Raw genomic sequence first — 26,266 nt, 5'->3', positions numbered from 1 at the left:
CCACAAACAAGCAAAACAAAGGAAAAGAACAAAACAAAATAAAATAAAAAAACTGGAAATGAATCTGTGGGGCAAGAGCACCAGCCTTGAGCAAAAGCTCTAAAGGACAGCTCCCAGACCCTGAGTTCAAGCTCTAGTACTGGCACAAATAGTTAAAAAAAAGTTATTTTTTAAACTAATCAATATGTGTTTTCTTAGCAAAGATATGACAACGTGAAGGACATTCTTAGAAAGTACAGCTCTGCACAAAGTAATACAACTCTTTATAGAGTAGTGGGCCTTTGTTCCATGTGGGTAAGAGGCAGCATTTCTCTCACTCACGTAGAGGTACACTGCTTTTTTTTTCTTCTGAATGGTATTTTTTTAAATTTTATTTTACTGTAAAGATGCTGTACAGAGGGGTTACGGTTACATGAGTAAGGTAATGAGGACATTGCTTGTCTAGCATTGTTACCCCCTCCTTTGTTGTTCGCCCATTATCCCTTCCCTTCCCACCTCCCTCGGTTCTCACCCCTCGCCTTCCTAAGTTGTAAAGTGCATTTCCAATATACTGTCTGGTGGGTACGTTGTTGCAATAGGTCATCCTGTGTCCTTGTTTTAGCCTTTTGTTATTCCCTCTCCCTTCCTCAAATTAGACAAATGTATATACAACATGCAGGGTACCAAAATAAAGTACAGTGACAAATGGGGGTATACCACAGGGGGAAGAACATACAAAGGAAACAAAAAAATCACATAGTACATTTAAAACAAACAACAACAAAGAAAGACCTCTTGTGACCATATCTTGGAGTTCATTTTGCCTAGCATCATCTTATAGGGTCATATGCACATAGCTTTTGAGCGTTTCTGTTCATCTGATAAAATTATTCTAGATGTATACTAATTATTGCAAATGAGGGAATCCATGGGACCTTCTGCGTAGTTCCCAAGTGATCGCAAACAAGGCCCTACTGAGACTACCAGGACAACTATGTTTATTGCAGCGTTATTCACCAGAGCTAAGACATAACCCCTGTTGTCACTGTATTTGATTCTGGCACCCTGCATCTTGTATATTCATTTTTCTAATTCGGGAAGGGGAAGGGCAGTAACAAAATGCTGAAACAAGGATACAGGTTGACCCATTGGAACAATGAGAGATAGAAGACACTATGGAGAAAATGAACTTGGGGTGGGGAGGAAGAGTTGGGGAGGTAGGGAGGGAAGGGATAGTAGGGGAAAAATAAATAACAATGCTCAATAGGAAATGTACTCATTGCATTATTCATATAATTGTAACCCCTCTGTACAATATCTTTAAAAAAAAGATATGGAACCAACCCAGATGCCTCTCAGTAGATGAATGGATCAAAAAAATGTGAGTATATATGTATGTGTGTGTGTGTGTGTGTGTGTGTGTGTGTGTGTGTGTGTGTGTGTGTGTGTATAGATATAGTCTCTTTATATCGATCTCTCTATATATCTAAAGAGAGATATATCGATATATAGAGAGATATATCGACATAGAGAGATCTATAGAGAGATATATCTATATATAGGGAGATATCAATATGTAAAGATAAATCTAGGAATTCTATGCTTCCATCAGAAAGAATGGCACCGCCCCATTTGTTAGGAAATGGGAAGACTTGGAAAAAATGATATTAAGTGAAATAAGCCAGACCCAAAGAAACATAGGTCCACTGTTTTCTTAATTAAGATCTTACTTCCTCCTCAACTCTACTTTCTTTAACATTTCAGAATTCTCTCAAACTGCCTCAAGCAGGCCAGGAGTGAGCATTTTATTTGCCTTTAGCACCCTAGACTAAACTAAAAATATGCACAGCACATATTTCCTCATTATTTTCATAGTATAAGACTGAAAATGAGTAAATTGATCTGGTCTAAATAACCAGCTAAACTAATGTAAAATTATCACTATATTTTAGGTACATTTTTTTTACTATTTTTATTTTCCTTAAAAATGTATTGATGAGTAATCCATATCAATTTTAGGTAATACTTACAGAAAGCAGTTTCTTATAAGGAGATATAGTTTCCTGAAACTTTCAGTGATTAGTCTATCTAGTTTCAACTTCTGGAAGCAAAGAGGTCTTATCAAATTCCTTATAAATGTACTTCATTGTCAATGTATAGAATTTATGAAAGAATAAATATTTGCATTCCTGTTAGCATTAAGAGGAAAAGCCAACAGCGGGCCCTGGACGCCGGTGGCTCACGCCTGTAATCTCCTAGCTACTCAGGAGGCTGAGATCTGAGGCTCACAGTTCAAAGCCAACCCTGGCAGGAGAGTCCATGAGACTCTTATCTCCAATAAACCACTAGAAAACTGGAAGTGGTGCTGTGGCTCAAGCGGTAGAGCGCTCGCCTTGAGCTGAAGAGCTGAGGGACAAAACCCAAGACAGAGTTCAAAAAAAAAAAAGAGGAAAAACCAGATTGTCACATTGACAAGCAGTGATAAATACAGGTAGGCAGTCTGTTTCAGAGCAACTGAATTATTGGGGCAGGCGTAGATGTGGGTATCAAGGAAAAGGTATGATGGGAGTTGAGAAGGATTTAGTTCTGAAAGGCTTTGGTAATTGTTTTCTTTCTGTACCTTGTACAATGAAAACTATCATTTTGCATGTTAAAGAACTCAGTGTGGCAATGTAAAATAAATTATAATAATTTATGGGTAACTAGCATATTCACAAAACCGAATACACATAATATTAAATGTATGATATAAATTGTGTTGTGAGTTTTGTGAAATTACAACAGGAAACTTTATTCTATATGGTCTTTCACTGCCGTGATAATGAGAGCATTGACTAACAACTTACAGATCTTAAAGCATGCATTGCTTGTCCATTGGCATTTTGAATCCAAAAAATTTTATCTTTCTCACATTCCTACTCCTGCCAATAAACCATCTTCTGTCCAGATATTTTATATTGAGATATCATCTAGCCAGAGCTTGCTAATGAAACCTGTCCCTCAAGATAATAAACACCATCATCAGATAAAATAATATAAACCAAAGTAAATCATTGCTTTATTATTTAACAAAATATTAAAACCAAAGCCAATCCAAACAAACCAAAAACATTTCTACACCCCTGCCATATAATCAATCTCTTTATGCTATGAATCAATCTGACTGCTTTTATTGAACATTCTGACTCTTCACTAATATGAAAATCAAGAAAATGAACAGTCTATACATTTTGAGTAAACCAATAAACGCAACAAACTGAGTGCTATCCAATGTTCTTAAAACTAATGAAAAGTCACCACATCACCTCTGTTTCCAGGAATCTCCTTAAGGCTCTCTTCTTTTTGATGCTCTTCCTTCTAACATACACTGCAAATGTCAGGCCCACAATAACCAGTATGAAGAGGCCACCAATGACTCCGGCTGCAATCAGGGGCGTTCTGCCAACACAAGAAAGAACACATATGAGGAGAGAAATCACAGAGGAAGAGGAAAAACCAGTTATATCTTGCATTATCCATAACTCAGTCTAGCCATTTAGAAAAAGTGGAAAGAAAAAGTACATGCAGGGCTATAAAGTGTTTTTTGTTGTTGTTGTTGTTGAGAAACTCTCCTTTTTGTTTTGATTTTTCAATACTGAACCATGCACATACAACAATTTTATTTTGAAGATGAGCAGCCACAACATTCCATTTGATGAACAAATTTTAAAAAGACATAAACTATGGTAACAGAATGAAGCACATATGCTAAGATGTTGGTATGGGAACATTTTTAATTATATTAATTTATTCTTATGCATGAATCAGTGGAAAATCTACTTAAATAGTACTGGTATGGTATATGATTTTATTTTCAGTATTTCCCTTGAAGCAAGCATTCCTAACAGTGGCACTCTTGACCATTTGGGCAGTTTGTAGGCTTGTTGTGTGGACTGTTTGGTGCATATTTGAGGAGGTTTAGTAGCATCCCACCTACCCATCTGATGCTAGAATTACACACATTCTCCATTCTGGGTATTCATTGTCTCTAAACATTTACAGATGTCTTCAACCATCAGCCCCATCCCAAGTTCAGAACCACTGCTCTAAAGCAAAAATTGAGATAAATTAAATTCTGTACTACTGTAGTGGGAAAGAACCAAGAAGAGTTGTTTATGATGAAAAGTGTGATTTGAAACTCTGAGGCGATACTGTCAGAAGAATATGTAGAAGAAAGAATGGGTAAGTTTTTTTCTGTGTAATGGTTACAGGAGTATGCACTGTAGCCACAAGTATGCTTAACCACATTCAAGAAGATAGAAGCAATACCACGGACTGAGGAGAAAGAGACTAGAGAATTTTATGTTTCACATCTTTGTCAAGCATATTTCCATGTATAAAAAGATAATCATTCTTATTGTATTTCAGGAAATTTTTCTTTCCTGGAAGAGTAGTATTTGTGATTTTAACTACTTGTTCTAGAGAAATGTAGTATCTTTCAGAAACCACAGTCATGAAATGTACTGATTTTTTTTTTGTCAGTAGTGGGGCCTGAACTCTGGGCCTGGGCACTGTTCCTGAGCTCTTCAGCTCAAGGCTAGTGCTCTACTACTTGAGCCACAGAGCCACTTACTACTTTTTCTGCTTATGTGGTACTGAGGAATCTAACCCAGGGCCTCATGAATGCAAGGCAAGCACTCTACCACTGAGCCACCTTCCCACCTTCCCATGTACTGATTTCTTATACCACAGAAAGTAATCAGAGAAAATTGCATAGGCATTACTTAATAAATAAGGAGCTGTGATAGATACCAAACAAAAAGATTTTTCTACGTCCATACGCATTCCAAAAGAAAGAATTTTGTCTCATACATTCCTGTTTTTAGAAGAAACTTTCCTAAATAAACCTGCAGCTATATTTTCTTAGATAAAACACTTGTACTTACAAAAAAAAAACTTACTTAAAGGTAGATTAAAAATAATGATAGAGGACAATCCTAAATAAATCCTTGAAATTCTAAAGAGCTCTCCAAAAATAATAGATGGAAAAACTTCTATAAATGAAAGCATGTATTTTAAAGATTATGTCTGCCATATTGTCACATAAAACTGTAGAAAAATCTGAAAATGCAGTTCATCCTAAAGGTTGTTTTCTGACAGCTCAAAGTACATACTAGAATGTTGCTATAATTCAACTAGATTTGCCAAAATGGGAAATTTTTTGCAGATAAATAATCTATGCTGAGGAAATAAAATTACAGTATAGACACAAAATCATCATTGTGATGTGTCGGGATTTGTGCAAAATCATATTTTCTGAAATATATATTTCAGAGAATATTTTATATTCTCAACCAAAATTATAATTTTCAGTTCAAGGGATGAAAATATTGTTGAGTGAAAATATCTGATTTTTGTTTTCTTACTTGAGATTTACATATAATTGGCAACAATGTGTAACATTTTAATTGTATATTTAATTTAATTGTAGATTTAGATAAAGCTCTTATTCCATTTCTTTTTCTTGCTTTCTTTTTATTGTAATAGGGTTTGAACTGAACTAAGGGTCTTTGCTTGTTAGGCAGTTGCTTTACCATTTGAGCCATACCCCTTGCCCTTTTTACTTTACTGTATATGGTATCTTGGATCATGATCCTCTTACTTCAACTTCCCCCATAGCTGGTGTGGTAGGGCCTGCTCCAACACATCCAACTTTTTCATTGAGTTGGAGTCTCACTAAGATTTTTTCCTGGCTGGCCTCATACTGCAATCATATGTTGCTATATTCTTTAGGGTCTATATTTATTGATTTGTTCAAAATGGGTTATAAAGTTTGAGGTCAGCATCATTCTATTTTAGTTTCATTGAATCTTCTCCATGTGGAAAGTTAAGACGATATATTACATTTCACTTTTTCCTTAAACAATAGATTTCATACAAGAAGAGTCAAGTTAAGCAGTATCTATCATGACAGTGAAAGTGTCCAATGCAAGACAATGTTTTCTTAAGCATTTCAGATTTCAAATAGAAAACCTTGAAACCCTAGAAAGCACTGAACTTCTCTAGAAGATATTTTCAAGGTTTCTGCCTAGAACAAAAAGAGCTACATTAGAGGAAGTTTTTAAAAAAAATTTAATTCAAATTCTCTCCCTTTCCCTCTCCCTCTCTATCTCCCCCTCTCTCTTACAAATTCGAATCCAGAATTCTACCTGCTCTATAAATATGATGCGATCTTCTTTTTCTGAGCAAATGAAAATGATCTAGGTCAGATCTAGATTGACATCCTTGACAGCCCACCCCTCCCCCCAGTCTCACTTGATGAGATCATAGTGTGTCTTCTTCGATCACAGCTTGATTCCACTATTATATTTTAAATGTGGCTAGGAGTATAAGTGCTTAAGCCAGAGACTACAAGGTACTCTCCCTCTTTCCAAGGAAGTCTGAATGCTTTGGGCCATGTATTCATAAGCCACGTAATTTGATTCCATATTTCATTTCAAGATGTGAATGTCATTTTTCATTCAATAACAGCAGTACAAAAGTATTTCAGTAGAGATAATAACATTTATCCAAAGTGTCAATATAATTCAGTTTTAAGATTAGCTTGATAGAAAAATGTATAATCGTTTTATATTGTTTCCCTTATATAAATTGTCCCTCCCTCCCTCACTTCCTTCCTTTCTTCCTTCATTCCTTCGTTCCTTCCTTTCTTCCTTCCTTCTTTCCTTCCTTCTTTTAGCTTAAGTGGATACCAGTTAAGCATTCTACTCTTGAGCAGTTTTTGCACTTCCCTATACAATCTTATATTTTTACACAACAACAAAAATATAAGACAACATAGTTCTATCATTTATATATTGAAAAGAAGAAATTTATGCTATACTATCCAAACTGAGACTGATACATGTTTGACATTTCTTATTCTTAATTTAATAGCAATATGGTAGTATTTCCCTCTTAAAACTAGTGAAATTCATATTCTAGTAACTTGTTTTTATTTGCTTCTTGTAGCTTGTTATATCCCGCTACCACTATCACATTGTCTCTAGGTCCCTAGTTGACTAACATAAATTACTACACAAAGATATATATTGAAGCCATTAGTTATTTTTTTATGGTAGACAAGTAAGTTTGTAATTAAAATGATAAGTGGGAATGTTGAAAGGGGTGACACTGATCAAAGTGCATTGTATTCAGCCACTGAGGGGCATCTGGTCTGATTCCACCTTGGCTAGGTGAATAGTGCTGCAATAAACATGGTTGTGCTACCGGTTTTACTATGTCCTGGTGTATAATCATTGGGGTAAACGCTCAGGAGTGGAATTGCAAGGACATAGGGTAGTTCTATGTTTAATTTTATGAGGAACCTCTACATTGCTTTCCAGAGTGCTTAAATAACTTTACCATTAACAGTGTGATATATACACACAATGGAATATTACTCAGCCATGAGAAAGAATGATATTGTAGTATTTGTAAAGAAATGGAAAGACACGGAAAAAATTCTGTTAAGTCAGGTCCACAGAGAAAATTATGCATGTTTTTTTCCTTATATGTGGACACAACAGTTAGCTTATAAACGTGTAAGTAAATGCATTGGGCGGTATATATTGGGTGGTATTTAATTTAGTTAAATGTGTTAACTGAAATAGGATGGATTTAAGGGAGAACTTACACTGAGTAATTCCTTAGAAAGGCAAAATCAAAGTTCAGAAAAATAAAACACCAGAAAGCAGGTACTCAAAAGGTGTAGATTGGGTCATGGAGAAAGTGGTAGTCAAATGAAGAGGAGAAGAGGAAAATGTAGTCAAGAATCCCATGCATATGAAAATGAAGAAGAGTAGAGTAAGGGATGGGTAGAGGAGGGATGGAAATGAATGTTAAAGGGGTGGCATTGATTAAGATATATTATACTTATAAATTGCTTTGTTAAATGGTAGCTCCTTTGTCGCGTTACTTAAAGATAATATTTCTTTTCTACAAAAAGTAAAGAAGAATCATGTCCAGATTTTCTACTTTTACCTCCTTATTTTGCTTTTTTTTTGTTTTGGTGCAGGTCCTGGGGCTTGAACTCAGGGCCTGCAGTACTGTCTCTGAGTTCATTTTGCTCAAGGCTCATGCTTTACTACTGAGCCACAGCCTCCCCTACAGTTTGTTTTTTCATTTGTTTATTTTGGTAGTTTATTGGAGAAAAGAGTTTCATGGACTTACCTGCACAGGCTGGCTTTGAAACATGATCCTTAGATTTCAACCTAATGAATTGCTAGCATTATAGACATGAGCCACCTGCACCATTATCCCAAGATAATGGGACTTAAAAACAAAAGCAAAATTAAAAAACCCACAAAAAAGCAATGGCCAACCAAATTGTCCAGTAACACCTAACAACCTTTGTGTTTCTATTATATTTTATTCATTTTCATATGCTTTTGATCATTGTCCTGGCATCAAATACTTAGATCATAGCTGATCACTTTTCCTGGAGTAATTTGGAGATGGAAGAAAAGACCCTAGATTTTCATAAGATCATAAAAGACGAAAGATTTATGCGATCTGAAGAGAAACCAGAGTATCCTAGATTTTCATAAGATCAGTAAGTAAAGGTTTTTCAGTGATATGATTTCTTTTTATTTTATTTTTTTTTCGGTCATGGGGCTTAACTCGGAGCCTGAGAACTGTCCCTCAACTCTTCAGCTCAAGGTAAGCGCTCTACCACTTGAGCCACAGCACCACTTCCGGGTTTCTGGCGATTTATTGGAGAAGAGTTTCATGGACTTTCCTGCTCCCTGGCTTTGAACCGCGATCCTCAGATCTCAGCCTTCTGAGTGGCTAGGATTACAGGTGTAAGCCACCGGTGGCCGGCTGTCAGTGATATGATTTTTAAAGTATACAATTTAAATCTGATAATGGACAGAATGTTCATTATTATCCATTTTCATGTGATGATAAAATTCAAAAGTGTTAAATTATTGCCCTAATTTGTGCACTTCAAGCAAATATATACTGGAAGATTAATGAAGAAAACAGAGTTCTTCATTTGTATTTAACTTGGCAAAATACAAGTAACCTACTTTTTTATTTCTAGGTCCATAATAGTTTGGAAGTAACCCAAAAGGAAACAAGGAGAGGCAGAGGCTGTTTGTCTAGTCTATTTATGACTCTCTCACAGAGGGTTTGGAGAAATGAAAAACCCTCCTTCACAAAGGCTTCTGGTCATGGTACCCCATGTTAAATAATGGTTTTACTATAGAATGGATTACTCTTTATATTTTTAGGGGAGGTTTATTGTAACCAGAGTCACAAAACATGTCAGAGTATCTAAAACAATGTTTAATAATATAACCTCTTTTAAAATTTATATCGGCACCTAACCCCTAATTAGACTACATTTCTAATTGTGGGAAAACCTTTTTTTTCAGAAGCAATTGCCTACAAGATGACTCTGCAGATGCTCTGCATACATATTCAAAGCCTCAAGATAATGTAAAAAAAAAACCAAACTTGAACCTAAGCTAATTCAAATAGCATTGAAATAATATAATACTAAGACAACTTCACATTTTGCCGGAAACCATTTCATTTACATGCAAAAGAAATCATTACTAAGGATAAAACCTGCATCTACAAGAAACATTCTCATTCAGCTAGAATATTAATTTTTCAATCTGTTCTTTCATTATTATTTTCCATTATTGAAATTTTTGTCTGCCATTAACAACCAGTTTTGTGTGATGCTATGGATTGCTTATGGGCATCTAGTAGAGGATTTGTTAAAATGTTATGTTTTTTAAATGGTCATTAAAGAAATAATTTAAGTCTTATATGGGGTGCACATTTCCTTTGAAATTTCCTGGCTGATATACATCTCTACATTTTCTCCAACTCATTAAAAAAATTCAGATTACTTATCTTTATGTTGCCATCTGGAAAATTATCTAGGCAAAAGGATTATCTTTACTTACAATCATGAGAGAAGTTTATGTAAAGTATCATTTTTTCCTTAGAAAATGTAGACAGTACTGTCATTTCTTTTTGAGTATATTGTGTGTTTTGCTTTTTTGTGGTACTGGTATTCAAACCCACAATTCTTCTTGAGCCATACCAGTTTGTTTAGGTTAGTTTTGAAATATCTTGATTTTTGCTTGGGATGGTCTGGAACCATGCTTCTCCCAATCTCAAATTCCAATGTAGTTATTGGTTATTATCCAGTTATAATATCCACTTATTAGTTGAGATGGAATAACATAACTTTTGTTTGGATTGTCCTTGAACTGTGATCTTCCTAATATCTGGCTCCCAATTATGTTGGATTCTAGATGTGAGTCACCTGTGCCCAACTTCATCTTTAAGATTCCTAGTAGATTAATTCTTGCATACTTAAAAACAATCCCAAACAAACAAACACATCTAAAGAACACAACTGTAAAATCAGCTGGCATACAAGCAGCATGGGTACATTTTATATAATTCAGGAAGGTTTCATATATCAATAATGGTATTAAGTTTTATAATGGAACAGAAAAAGAAAGATCTAGTCTTACTGGTTTACAAAAAAGGTTAGGCACCACTCAGTTGCTAAATTATTTTCTAAGATCATCTCAAAATTCTATATGACAGTCTTTTTGTTGTGTGTTAAACTCTTAAAGATCCTTGTATGTATAGCTGGTTCTCCAGGATGACTTAAAACCACATAACAAATTAATAAGTACTTTGAAAGATTATTGTCCATAACATCTTTTCTGTGATACATCTAATGACATTACAAATGAAACTATAAATCTCTTGAATAAGTTTTTATGGGAGGTTGAAAGAAGAGTATAGTGGGTCCAAGGCCAGCCTGGGCTACACTGCATGAGAATCTTAAAAATAAAATTTTGTTTCATCAGTCCAGTCAGAAGCCAAAGAAATTTTTTTCTTTTAAGGAACTTTCCATTTCTTTACTTGAGAACATTTTTTTAAAAAACTGAAATAAAGAAAATATTTTTCAATGTCATGATTTACTAATGTTTTATACCAGCACAATTGCTTATATGTATAGTTATTGTGTCATTTGGAGTAACTGATTTATATCAAATTTTGCAATTATCTCCTGAAATCTGTTCATTCCTCAGAACACATACAGGGTTTCTGATGACTCATGATTATATATTTAACAGTGTTCTAACTTAATTAGTTCAGAGTCAGTGATAGCGAACCACAACCTGCCATTGTCCACGGAAAAATAAAATAAGTGACCTTTAAGTTGGATTCATGAAAAGCGATACATTGCAAATTATTGATGACTTTTAATTAAAGGTGGAAAATAGTTTACATGAAAGTGCTAGCACAGATTATATATGAATTTGATTTTCTAGACCATTTCTCTCTTTACACATTCACATATATTAAAAATATCTTTATTTTGGTAAGGTAATTTCAGCTAACATTAAATAGAGTACAGAACACTGGTCTATGGAGAGGAGTCAAATGGTAGAGTGACTATCTACTAAGCTCAAGATCCTGAGTCTGAACCACAATATCATCAAAGAAAAACCAGAATACTGAACTCCTTCAGGCTTTGCCTAGAAAAGGTACAAATTTACCTTTCTTTTACTCTACTCTCTTCTTATTTTCTCATGATGAAATAGTGAAGAATGGAAATTTTCATATCCAAGGCTAATCCTTTCACAGTTGCTTCATTTCATAATTCTTCTAGCTTTTCCAAGAAAATGTTCTGATCATTTTCTTCTGTATAACAAACCTTCCACACTCCTTATAAGAGGTCCACAATATGCTCAAAATTTACAAATACTTTTTTTAACAACTGAGTTTCTCAAGACCTATAAGCACTCAGGATTGTTGTTGTTGTTGTTTTTGCTTTTTGTTTGTATTTTAATGTCTCACTCATTCTGCTCCATATCTGTGCATGGAGAAGCATCCATGTCTGTAGATGGAGTCTTTCACTTGCCATCATTTGCTAGAGCCAAAGTCACTGCACATTGATCACATTCGAACCAAATTCAGGATGACTACTGTAGCATCTCAGTTCTGTGCCATGTTGTGGTTAATGCTACCTTTATCTTTTCAACCTAATAATCCAGAAACCCAGAAATCATTCACAATATTTTTTTTCCTATATCTAGTTAACTCAATATGATGGCCAATTTAAAGTCGCAAGTATTTTTGTTGGATCTTCTGGCTTCCCTCCATCCATTCAAATTCCATGCTTCCTTATGCCCTGCTTACTCATTCCCAAATGTGTCACATATATATTTGTACAGCAAATAATGTCTCTCCCCTGGACTATTTATTTAAATCCTTCTAACTAGTACTTCCTACACTTTCAGTCCTCCTGGTCCCTACCTCAACAACCTGTAAGCTAATGATGTATGGTTTCACCACACATCAGCCTCCCTTGACATATCAACTTCCCTATTACTCAAATTATTCTCAATGACCCTTTGCCATCATTCACAGCCCATATAGATCATATATCGTAGCCTTGATTCCTATTTCCTTGCATAACTGCTCACCTGGGAAAATTTCACATGCAAACCCATAGTTCCAGTACCCACACCTATACCACAGGGCTAGATAAAACAATCCATACTGGGATTGTTTTCAGTAATGATGGCACTGCCTTAGCCATGCTACTATGTTTCTGGGATGATATATATCTCTCACTGAAAGAGTTCCTTATACTAGTTCAACACTTCCCTTTCAATTCCCAGCACCATCTCTCCTATTTTATTTTAAACAAGCTTTAAGATTTTTGTCTTAAGACAGATTTCACTTTGACCCGTGTTCTCACCTTAAATCTACTATCTACCTTCATATCTAATTCTTTATTATGATTTGCTTCAAGTTACAGGGATGTACTACCCCTCCTTTACATCGCCAGCTTTTCTACTTGTACACTGAGAAATCTATACTTTCTGATCATGAAAATAAATGTTACATGCAGTTTTTCCTTAGCTCATGAAATATGACCTTTCATTCTCTTCAATCATTCCTATCAGCTTACAAGCATTGTCCTGTTCCAATGTCAACAAATAAATAATCGTCATTATTGCTTGCTCTTCTCTCATTGTAAAAAGCACATTGAGTTCTTTCTCCACATAGGTCATCTCATTTGTCTCTTCTTAGTACATTTTAACTTTATTTCCTTCTATCCCTTCTACTACAAAGGAGACTGCTTCTAAGAGTCTTTTTCTTTTCAGATAGCACACTTAACCACACACTTGTCAAATAAAATGGTCCATGTTTGCATCCTTCTCAGCATTAAATATGAGCTTTCATTCCTTCTATGAGCATATTTTTCACTTAAATTATAGAATATGCCTAAACTGATTCCCTCCCTGCTTCTGACACATCTACTTCAATTTCCTTGGCAATTCTATGTCGTCTCTTTTCTGTGCTTCAACAGCTAGAAAATTCTAAGGTTCACTTTTACTTCCTTCCTGCCCTCCCTCATTTCCACAACCCCCACCCTGTCTTTTCTTACCCTCCCTCCTTCCCTTCCTTCCCTTCCTTCCCTTCCTTGCTTGCTTGCTTGCTTGCTTGCTTGCTTCCTTCCTTCCTTCCTTCCTTCCCTCCCTCCCTCCTTCCCTTCCTCCTTCCCTTCCTTCCCTTCCTTCCCTTCCTTCCCTTCCTTCCTTGCTTGCTTGCTTGCTTGCTTGCTTGCTTCCTTCCTTCCTTCCTTCCCTCCCTCCCTCCTTCCCTTCCTCTTTCCTTTCCTCCTTCCTTGCTTCCTTCCTTGCTTCCTTCCTTGCTTCCTTCCTTCCTTCCTTCCTTCCTTCCTTCCCTCCCTCCTTCCCTCCTTCCCTCCTTCCTTGCTTCCTTCCTTGCTTCCTTGCTTCCTTGCTTCCTTCCTTCCTTCCCTTCCTTCCTTGCTTCCTTCCTTCCTTGCTTCCTTCCTTCCTTCCATACCAAGCAGTCCTGAACTCACTAGACTGGCACTTTACCATTTGAGCTACACCCCCAGCTTTAAACTAAGTCACATTTTCATCTAGGGCTGGGCCTCAGACAGATTCTCCTCCTATGCTTTCCGCATAGCTTGGAATACAGTTGTGAACACCATACCCAGGCTTGGTGATTGAACTGAGATATAGTGAAATCTCATCTGATGTTATAGATTTAAACATAATATCTAATGAGTTGTTTGTTCAAATATCACAGAAAATTCTCAACATTTGTCTTGGCCTTCATAGATTTTCTTTTAATTTTTTCCATATCTCACTTTCTTCTGACTTTTTTTTTCTGGTGCCAGGGTTTGAAATAAGCACCTCTCCTGTCACCTTTCACCTGATTACTCAAGTTAAAACTTCAGGCATTGTGCTGCTTTGCTTTATTTTACCACCATCCTATGCCATATGATCCACTTGAAATTTCCTACATATTTTTGCATCACTATGCAAATAGATAATTAGTAATCATCATTGCATCATATTGGATCATAATTTTCTCTTTTACAATATAATAAATTTTATGATCTTAGGAATTATGTTAGTTTTCCTCTATATTTTCTTCTTCATAAGTGCCACATAAATACACACACACACACACACACACACACACACACACATAAAATTATAGGCCACAGTGTTGTTAGATAATATGTAAGAAAGAGTTTTTTAATTTAGCTTTGTTTTCTTTTTATAAAAGACAAAATATGATATCTGACTATGAATACTAGGAAAATTTTTACTTAGGAGAAATATCACCCACTATCCATTATTGTGTAAAATTTTTTATGTTTTATGCATGGGTGAGAAATTTAAGAAACAGAAATCACGCTTTACATAATTAATCAGAAACACATTATATACAATCTAGGATTCATCTTCCACCACCTAAACTCATTTCTGCTCTCAATCAACTTGTCCTAATCCCACAGATCATACAGGATGAGCTACTGAGGAAAAGGAAGCTTTTCTAGTATTTTTTTCTTTTGTGCCTATAACATTTGTATTTTCAAAACTTTGACAAATGAGTTTGGAGATGGAAACAGTAGAGTTAGTGATGGTATGATGAAAGTCATTTCCATACATAACTACAATATTAGTTTTTGCAGTCTCTGAAGAATTTACAAAAATTTCCAATTCAGACAAGATTTTAAAACCATGTCAAAGTTGATGCATACATGTCTTAGGACTAGTGTCTTGCATATTTAGAATATAAAAATGCACATTGCACTCAGTACAAATAGTGTTCACTTAGATTGTAGAGAGTATTGCTCAAGAATACTAAAATTTATGTGATATAAGCATTATTAACTCTCACACATTAGAAAAATTAAGTAATAAGGTTCAGTGAAAACATACGTTGAAATTATTTGAGAAGACTATAAAATATTTAATTATCTTCATCATAAAATAAATCTTGTTTAAGAACAAACCTGGTTCAGAGAAAGAAATGTAATCTTTGGAATCAGACACTTGAACTTGAATCTCTTCTTTTCTTCACTTACTAGCAAATGTTTAAACTTATCTGGGACTGTTTCCTCATTTGTAAAAGGGTAATAATGAAAACTTTCTCTAAACGTGTCCTGAAAGTATGACAGTTTAACACATCTGACAGAGACAGAATAGATATTTTTATAGTGATAAAAGAGACTCCTACTAAAAGAAGGTTTTGAAATAAAGCAAAGTTACCCTGGAAAGAAATAAACTTGGTGTCTTGAATATCCAGTGGTCCTCTCTCTGTTGACGTCTAGAATTCAGTCGGCTACCTGGGATTTATACATGGCATGTAAACTCTAGTATTTGGGAACCAGAAGTTCCATAAAAAGTAAGTTTGGAACTAGATTTTGCTTTGTTCATGAAAAAGACTTATTCCCTCAATGAGTAAACTTTTTATGGTAAAAGGTTTTTGTTGTTTTATTTTTCCTCTACTAAAAGTAACTATAATTATTCCATAAATGACTCAAGCATATGGAATGCAATACTCTGAGCAGAAGAACACAATGCTATAAAAATTACAATGGCTATGAGCATTCAACGTTTATTAGAGGTGGGTTTCCCTTTCCTTATCATTCATTCTTTAGTACTGAGTTACTGTGAAATTAAACCATTTTAGGTTTGAAAGTCGAGGGTGGCTAAGGATAAAATACAAAACGGTGCGGGAATTTCAGTAGTTAATCAAAATGTTCCCTGTTAATTATCTCCTGCCTACATACATAGTATGCAAAAATAATTGTATGTTTATGAAAGAATGATTAGTTGGGGAATGTGCTGCGGTAATAAGAAAAAAGCATGAAGAGAGCAATTTACACTAATATCTACCCATCATTTTATATATCCACATCACAGGAGGAGGTCCAAGTTAATTAGATTCCTTTGGTTAAATAGGAACTATCAGGAAAAAAAAGACATTTACATAGGGCCTAATAGAACGTATGTCCATATTATGTGGCAGAGGAGAGAGAGAGAGAGAGAGAGAGAGAGTGTTGAAGCTTGAACTAAAGGCCTGGACACTGTCCCTTAACATTTTTGCTCAAGGCTAGTGCTCTATCACAGCTCCACTTTTAGCTTTTTTGGTAGTTAATAGAGACAAAAGTCTTAGGAGACTTCCCCATCCAAGCTGGCTTCAAATAGCAATCTTCAGGTCTCAGCCTCCTGAAAGCTAGGATTACAGGCATGAGCCACTAGCATTCAGCATAGGGGGAATGATTTGAACTTCTGTCTTAATATATAGAAAAAATAATAAAAACAACTTTGATATATATCTAAGAACAAATTGTGTGTTGTTCATTTATGACATAAACATTAAATGATATCTTATTAGGAATAGTTACTGCAAAGCATAATTTTAAGAAGGATAGGCCAAAAAAATTCCAACTCTGAGTAACTTTCCATTTTAAAAGTAGAAAGTGAGAATTTTAGTTATAGACCTAAACTGTCATAATTTGGCCTTTCTTGTATAAGTTTTGAAGATCTGGGTGCATGTTTAAATATATAGGTATGTACAATGAGTTAGGCAAAAATGTTTTCTCTTGGATCTTTATGATTTATCTGTTACCTACTGAATTTGTTGAAATGGAGGGGTACAAACCCTTACCAAACAGGATATTAAATTAAAATTTCTTGGTGCATGGGCTAGAAGAATGCTTTTTACCACATAGAAAGACAGACAGACAGACAGACACACACACACACACACACACACACACACACACACAAGGTAAGTAAGGTAAATAATAGTCTACGAGTCATATTTAATATTAAGATGTATTTACTTAATATATCCAAAATTATTAACAGTTTATATCTCAATTTTCATACATCTTCAAAATCTTGTGTTCAAGTGATAGAGCACTTGACTGGAAAGCATGAAGCACTGAGTATCATACACACACACACACACACACACACACACACACACACACACACAGAACACACCTAGTTGTGATAATCACAAAGCATTGCTGATTGTGTCAACTGTGTTGAAAGTGGTCAATGGCCAGAGGTGATAGTGTTTGGAATATTGGACATTGCAGATCTGTCTACTGCAGTCTTGAGGAAAACCTATCAGTCTGATAACAATACAAAATCTAGAAATGTGTTGTTAACCAAGGGGTATCTTATTGAGAAGCTTATATTCATAAGCTATTGCTCACTAGAGGAGTACTAAAACCTAGTACCAACATGGAGGCTTAACCCTACAGTTTCAATACTATGACAATAGCTTAAATCTTGTTTCAGGCTTCTTCTGGGTATGCAAGTAAAGAATAGAATAAACTATTTGAATATAGCATGGGCAATTTATCTCTTATGTTTAATTTATTTCAGACTATAAATTATCTTTACTTGTACAAACACTATGTTGAAAAGGTATGTTACAACTTTGGGATGGGGAAGGAGGAGTTGGGGAAGTGGGGCAGGAAAGGATGGTACGAGAAAAACAATGGAGGGGGTAATAGTGCTCAATAGTAAATGTACTCACCTTACTCATCTAACTGTAATGCCTCTGTACAGTATCTTTATGATAATATATATATTAAAATTGTCTTTACTTCTCAAAGTTATGAAATATAGAAAATAAACTGTTTGCAAGACAAGAAAAAAAAGAAGCAATGGTATCTTTTGAAATTTTGTGTTTGTTTCCATGGTGAGTAGGTGTGATACCCAGGAGTGAACCATGGTCTCCCAGGATTATAGTTGCTTTGGTTTTCATGTACTTTTTCCCACTTACTCAAGTACTAAGCTAGAATTTGATGTCAATGCACTTTATAGATATAAATTAAGGTCCTCTATAACTTAAATAGTTTATGTGTGCCTGAACTAATCCTGAGTATTCAAATTTAGATAAAGATGTCAGACACACAAATATAAACTAAGAACAACAAAAAAAACTAAGAAATTCAAATAATGAGACTGATCTGACATACTATTGTTTTCCGAAAATGGAGAGTGAATCCTGATAAGAAATGGATATGGCCACAAAATACACAACAAAACAACACACACACACACACACACACACACACACACACACACACACACTCACACACACAACCTATGCACAATCCTGGCCAAGAATCATTAATTAAATGGAGACATAATGCTACAGTTTCAAAGAACCCAAGCCAACAACAAGCTGGGTAGACTTGGAAGAGGACTAATGTCTAGCTGAGATCATGAACAGAATTCATCCAAGATTTCAGCCTATGAAGGGAAACTAACTATGCCTGTACTTTAACCTAGAGAATCATGCTTCTTTTAAGCTGGTTAATTGATGGGGATTCACACAGGAATAGAAATCTTATATAGTAATTGAGCAATTCCTTTTCTGTACCTGATCTCAAAGTCTTCCATACTCATCCTAAAAATTTTAGTTATTAAATATATAAATCAGGGTTATGATACTTTGAATTTCACCTTATGATTGGGCACCCAATTAATCATAGAAATGTTAATATACTAGTACTTCTACAGCAGTAAAATTTATACATTTACTATCACGCAATTATTCGCCCTTTTCACTATAAATGTCTGAAATCATTTCACTCACACACTTAATAAACATGCTTTTAAGAAAGAAATATAATGCATGAACATTTGAAATTGAATAGTGGTGGCTCATACCTATAATCCCTGCTACTCAAAAGGTTGAGATCTGAGGATTGCAAAGCCAGCCTGGATAGAAAAGTTTGTGAAACTTACCTGCAATTAACTACTAAAAAACTGGAAGTGGAGATGTGGCTCAAGTGATTGAGTACCAGCCTTGAAAGAATAAGCTAAGAGAGCACACCCAGGCCCAGAGTTCAAGCCCAGTACTGGCAAAAAGAAAAAGAAAAGTAAAGAAAAAAGAAAAAAAAGAAAAAGAAAATTTTTTAAAAATTGAAAGGAACATTTGGAGAGAAAAATAAGAAATATCCAATTTGGTTTAAGGGTATAAGATCACAAGTACATGCTATATATAGTAACCATAATCATTTTAGAATATATTAATTTAAAAGCTTCCAATTTATATTTAAGCACTGATTAGATAGGAAGGAAATGCACAATGGTTCATGAAATATCAGCCCTTTAGCAGAGAATTAGACCAAGTTTTCTCAATGCTATTGTGGCTCATATACTAACTAGGTTACTTTTTTCGTTTATTTCTTTGTCCTTAGAAAGCATAAATTAATTCTCTTTATTAGTAATTACCTTGATTATTTTGCCATATCTGTCTTTTTTCCATTTTTATTACATACTGTCAGAACATGTGTCACTTTGTAAAGCATCCATAGAGATGTTTTTAAAGAATTTATAAACCGGGTGCCAGTTGCTTGTGCCTGCAATCTTAGCTACTCAGGAGGCTCAGATCTGAGGATCACGGTTCAAAGCCAGCCTAGGTAGGAAAGCCCATGAGACTCTTATCTCCAGTAAAGCACCAGAAAATCGGAAGTGGTGCTGTGGCTCAAGTGGTAGAGCGCTACCCTTGATCTGAAGAGCCAAGGGACAGTGCCCAGGCCCAGAGTTCAAGCCCCATGACCAACCCTCCTCTTCCCCAAAAAAAGAATTTATAAAAAAAATTATAAAATTTAACTTGGTGATAATTTACTTAGATCTTATTTGGAAAGGAACATTTTAGACATCAAATACTACAAAATTGAAATAAATGTTTCCAATGTACTAGAAAATTCTGATTCTTCTAGATTGTACTTTGCAAGGGAATGAAGAGGAGAAGAGGAGACAAGTCAATTAAGAATGCAACAGATATCCTACAAAATTTAGAAAAGTGAGGAATGGTAAGTTTAAAAGGATAGATGACAATGTTGAAAGACCCTTTGTATGTATGTATATATGTATGTATGTATGTATGTATGTATTTATTATTTATTTATTGCCTGTCATGGGTCTTGAACTCAGGGCCTGGACACTGTCTCTGAGTTTCTTTGGTTCAAGGTTATTGCTCTACCATTTGAGCCACAGAACCACTTCAGGCTTTTTTTTCTGCTTATGTGGTACTGAAGAATTGAACCCAGGGCTTTATACATACTAGGCAAGCACTCTACCACTGAGCCACATTCCCAGTCCCCCATTGTTATAATGTTAAATGTAGTTAAATGACAACTCCTTTGCATAACTACTTAAGGATAATAAAATAAAATGAAGAATTGAATGTTGACAGTCAAATTTTGGAATAGTATATACAAAATACACTTATAAGTCTAAAGAAGAGTTAGGGCTTCAGAAAAATCTCTCATTTTTGTTCATTTAGTTTTAACAGCATTCATCAGAGTGTTGATAATCAACATCAATGAAGCTTAAGATACTTTTTAAGTAACAGGATATTAGTAATCCTGTTATCTTTCCACATTAGAAGTAAATAGTTATAAAAACAGCTTGCATACTATAGAAAGATACTTGTGGAAGAGAGTCAAAGATAAGACTGCATAACAGCTCCATCTACCTACTGAATTTGTTTTGCTTTTATTCTTATCTAGAATAATAAACATCTTGCCAATTTGCTGATACCTTAAAGCTCTCCATCTAGTCCTAAAGTCAGTGATCTTAAAAATCTCTGTCAAATTTAACTCATCATTTTGGATTATTTAGGTCATATATTAATACTGAATTGTATTGAATATCACACTAATGTACCTAAGGCATGCAAAAGCTTTGATAGGAAAGTATCATTTTGATATCAATGGAAATACCACTCAAAAAAACTTGGGGTACTAATCAATTTTGTAGAAAGTCGTCACTTGACTATATGAAAAGCAATTGATAACTATGTTGAGGTGATTAATCCCTCTTTCATAATTCCCAAGTAATTTGTGGTTGCTGGGAAGAATAGGACAAAAATTAACTGCAAAAGATAAGATGCACATAGTTGCATTCACCTCTCAAAACTTACTTTAATTCAAAAGTAAATTTAATATATAGAAAGTGATGAACTGAGAATAGACCTGTAATCAAAAGCTCTGCACTTCCATTTACTGGATTTAGTGATTTCAATACAACTGATACTCATTTGAAGTAAGATGATCTAAGTTAATAACTGATGTTCAAAATGAATGGTCATTTTGGACATAGTTATGAACTAAGTTACTTGAGGACAAAACAAAGAAAAACATACATGATTTGTGAAAATGATACCAAGAATCTAACAACAACCTCTGTCATCTATCATACATGGGTCATGCTGATAAACTCCTATGTGACTTCTTTGGTAATAACCAGTATACCATAAAGTAAAAGGGGGGCATAATTATTAATATGTAATGAAAATATGAAATATTTTAAATAGCCTTTCATAAAGTACTTAGAGAGTTAAGCTAAGTTCAATTACTGACTTCATATTTAAAACACCTAGAATAATTAAACGAGTATGAAGCCATATAAAAATACCTGGACAATAAATCTAGTCATTTGAATAATTTTCCTCACAAATTCAAAAGGAATTTTCTGGCACTCACATGCACTGTTGGTTCACACCTGTAAAACTGCTACTTAGTAGGCTGAAATCTGAGAATTGCCATTCATAGCTAGCCCAGGAAAGAAAGTATGGGAGTCTCCTATCAACAGTTAACCACCAAAAATTTGAAAATACAGCTGTGGCTCAAGTGTAGAGTGCCAGTCTTAAGAACAAAAACTAAGAAATAATGCCCAGATCTAGAGTTCAAATTCTAGTACTGGCATATGTGTACATGGGTGTATGTGCATGTATACACACAAATATTATGTTAATGATACAAACAAACAAACAAACAAAAATCCTATTTTCTTCTATCCAATTTTCCTGACAAAAAATTCCAGCAGCAGCTTGTAAGGTAAATGGAATGCAGAAAACCAATTCATAAATGGTATTCTTGCAAATGAATAACATTATTTAGGAAATTAAATGAATGAAGAAATGATCAAGATTGGAAACATTTCACCTGTTTTTATTAAAATCTTCCATCTTTGTTTAGCAAAGAGAATATAGTGAGACAGTAGGGAGTAGAACTATAAATATTTCCAAACAACCACATTGACATGTTCAATGCAATTATCTGTGACTAAATAAAAACTAGGAATTTGGATAGCCTTCCATTTAAATGTAGTTGTGGAAACTTGATTATTTCCCATTGTTCTTTGTTATTTTTCTATTACATAACATTCATTTTAATCAATTATGGCAGAAGCTCAAAATCTATCATGGAATTGCTTCTTTCTTAAGTTTCTAATTCTTACTCATCAGTCTCCTGCTTTCAGTGAAAAAGCAAACCTACGCCATAAAGGCAGCAAGGTAAATGTCTACTACACTGATAAGGATCTGAAAGAAGATATCATCAAAGCTCAGTCAAAATGCTCCTCTGTCAAAAAGACTTTTCCTAGGTTCCCAGGCCAAATCCATTATGTAAATTCCAAATGTGGTATAATCAGCCTCTGATAATCCAATCAATTCTAGCCAGTCAACACAAAGAATTAGAGCCACATTGTTTTGAATTTTAGTTGAAAATTAAAGGCATCCGGAGTTTCTAAAAGGAAGCATTAGGGATGGCTTAAATGAGACTCCAGAATCACCAAAAATTTTTGTAATTCATCAAAATTTGGGATTCTTTTTCCAACTATGAGATCTGTGGACACTTCTAAATAGAATAATTTGCTACCAGCTACTTAGTCATTGAAATCATGACACTTGAAAGTTTGCAATGACATTCAAATACTTACAATTTAAGCAATATTATATATGAATTCTTTAGTCACAAACTTAGTATTTCATATGTGAAATACTAAATAAGACACAATTTCATGTGATTTTCAGATTACATCAATATTTCAATTAGAGCAGAAACTATCACCAGTGAATATCTATTACACAGTGGCTTCTGTACATTATATTCAAACCCTCTTTTTAAGGCATAATGCTTATCATCCCCATTTATCATAAAATTATCATCATGGAAAAAACATGTTTGGAATGACAGGTTCACACTTAGGAAACCCTGTGGTGGTTTGTATCTGTAATCCTGGCTACACAGGGATAGGAGAGGGAAGGATCATTGTTTGAGGAAAACCCATAAAAAGAGTTTGGAAGGTCTTATCTCAAATATCAAGCTGTAAAACAACTATGTAGGAGGCTGAAGTATGAGGAACCTGGCCTGGGTTCCAAAAGAAGACCCTACCTGAATAATAAACACAAAAAGGGCTGGGTAGGAGGAGAGTAGTTTAAATGGTAGAACACCTGGTAGCAAGCCTGCAGACATAAATTTAAGTGCAATGCTGCCAATAAAAGAAAATAAACATCAAATCAGCTTCAGTTCAGATGAATATTATATTAAAAATAAAAAAGTCTTTTTCTTTAGCTGTACATGGGCTGTAAATGATTTTTTTTAGAAATGATGAGCTATATACTATACTGTTTGTTATTGTTACTGGCCATGGATACTCACTGATAACAAAGCTAACGGGAATTGGATCTCTAAGATTATAGACTGTAGTCCAAGAACTCTGGGAGGCAGTAAAATTTAGAGTACAAATATCACATCATTTTTCTGAAATATTAAATCTAAGTAAGATGTATGGGACTTTGTGTGGTATGTAGTACATCCGATACAAGCATTAACATCCATAACGGTTGTATCATTATGCAGGGCAGCCTATGACCTGCAGCCATCACCCCCAGTGACTCTCTTCATGAGTGCTTCTCCTCAAGGCAAGAAGAGCAATGCCTTCCTTCCTCCGAAGAAACTCAGAAAGGCAAAGGTCTATAAGCTGCCTCAGGGCCTCTGAGAGATTTCCCTACTCACCCCTGGGAGGAATGTTCTTCCATTCTTCAGTTTGGAGTATAACCAATATATAGAAAAAATAATATAATAATATTCATTAAACAATTCAATGAGCCAGGAACAACTCTAAGTACACATTCAAAGTTCAATCCACACCAATCTCCACTAACTTAGAAACTTTGATAATTCTGAAGTTTTATAAATACAATACTATATGACAATACAACATATAATAATCCTAAGGTGAAACTCAAATCATATAAGAACCTTCCAATAGTCATACCCCTAAAAAAGACAGATCTTAGCTTTGAACTCAGAAAACCAGAATCTACAGACACCCTTCTTTACCAGAAAACTTACATTTTTTTCTCACTAGCTTTCTGGAATAATGATTAGAAAATAATTGAAACAAATATGAAAATGTTCTCAAGATACATTGCAGTGACTCAAGGTCCCAATGAGGAAAAATTATTTCACAGAGCATTCTAGAAGTATCTTGGTTTATAAGACATACTTCCAACTTCCACCGCTCTCTCTCCCTTCCCTTTACTCATTCTTTCTTTAATTTCTTTCAGAATTTTCACCTTGCTCTAGACTTTATCACCAAGCCTCAACTATGCCCAAGTATCAAAGTGCCACTGTTGTATGAAACAATTCACTGTAATGTACAGTTTCCTTGTATAACTTAATGTCTCCGTTGATGTCATTTAAAATTTACTAAGATGACATGTTGTTTATATGATCACTTGAAATTATAGACATTCAAAGGCGATAGTATGTGAATGAAAGTAGTATGTAAATGAAAACACTATATGAATGTATGCAGCCATTGTCACTGAATGGTTGAATTCAGTAAGACAGATGGATTTGATAAATATGTTACTTAGGAAAAGGAGCCAGATGCATGCAATAATGCTCTATATGACCAAATTTATACGACATGAAATAAAACAGATTGACCTGTGGTGATACAATTCAGTACAGTAATTGCCCTCGGTGTAGGATGCCAGAGGCCTTTTGAGATTCTATTAGTTTTGTTTTCTGATCTGGCTGGTGGTTGCACAAATGTTTTATTAGCATAAGTTCACTAATATTTTGTATACTTCAACTTTACACTTAAACACAAAAGTGCAAGCCAAAGGGCAACACTTGACTCCCAATTTTCATCCATTAATCAAAATTTACCATTATTTTCTCTCTTCCAAAAAAACATGCAATTAATTCGTTTCATAAAGCTAACATAACTAGGAAAAGTTTTATGAGATACTTTTTGGTGTTTATTGAAGTACAGTTTATAGACAATTAAATTCAACATTTATGTGACATATATGTGGTGAACTACAACAATTCTCTGGTTTTCCACAAGTGCTTTCATTCAGGCAGCCACCACCACAATCAGGATACAGAGAATATTGCCTCCTTCTCTAACCACTAGCATTAGTGACACATTTTTCCCTGTCCTGTAGTCAGTCTCAACTGCCAACCACCAACCTCTGGCAATACCCAGATTTTCTCTCCCTATTTTTTGCCATTTGAATGGATTCATGTGGTCCACACTTGTGACAATCTGGTTTCTTTCATTCAGTATAATGTATTTGAGATCTAGCTACACTGTGAATAGCAACAGATTGTTCTATTCCATTATTCAGTAGTGTTGTGATTCATATATATGCCATGACTGAGGAATGGCTAAGTCATTTCCAGTTTGGTGTGATTGTGATTAAAACCAATGCAAAGATCTGTGTATAGGTTTCTGTGTGAACATGAGTAATATATTTTGCTTTTAAATTCCAAGTTGTATTTTTACCAAGGTGAAGTATTTTCTCTATTGTCTTTACTCTACAATAATTATGTAACCTGGAGAACATATCAATCAGTCAAAAAATAACAAAATCAGAAATGGAATCCAAATCAACATCTCAAAAGCATAGATCAACTTTGGCAAGTACTTTCCTTATAATATTTTAAATCATGTATTGAATTGAGAATGAAACTATTCTATTAAAATTCTAGATTAATAATTAGTAACTATGTGTAAATAATATCAATTAAAATCAATGGAATTATAATTACACTCTGAAATCATAACCAATGAAGCAAAAAGAGTTAAGAAAGGGGGCTTGA

At 34.6% G+C, this 26,266-nt stretch overlaps 1 protein-coding gene across 1 annotated transcript in view; it reads right to left on the bottom strand.

Annotated features, from left to right (window-relative positions):
• The window catches only part of Erbb4 (erb-b2 receptor tyrosine kinase 4), a 1,009,337-nt gene that overhangs the window by 203,990 nt on the left and 779,081 nt on the right, over positions 1-26,266 (bottom strand). The window contains exon 17 of the mRNA XM_042679248.1: positions 3,285-3,417. Within this exon, the coding sequence (XP_042535182.1) occupies positions 3,285-3,417 (133 nt within the window). The remainder of the gene's footprint in view (positions 1-3,284; positions 3,418-26,266) is intronic.

This window comes from Dipodomys spectabilis, unplaced genomic scaffold (assembly GCF_019054845.1).
Source record: "Dipodomys spectabilis isolate Male_0828 unplaced genomic scaffold, ASM1905484v1 ptg000051l, whole genome shotgun sequence".
NCBI lineage: Eukaryota > Metazoa > Chordata > Mammalia > Rodentia > Heteromyidae > Dipodomys > Dipodomys spectabilis.
Note: the sequence above shows the minus strand (reverse complement) of the source record. Positions and strands in the feature narration are given on the sequence as shown.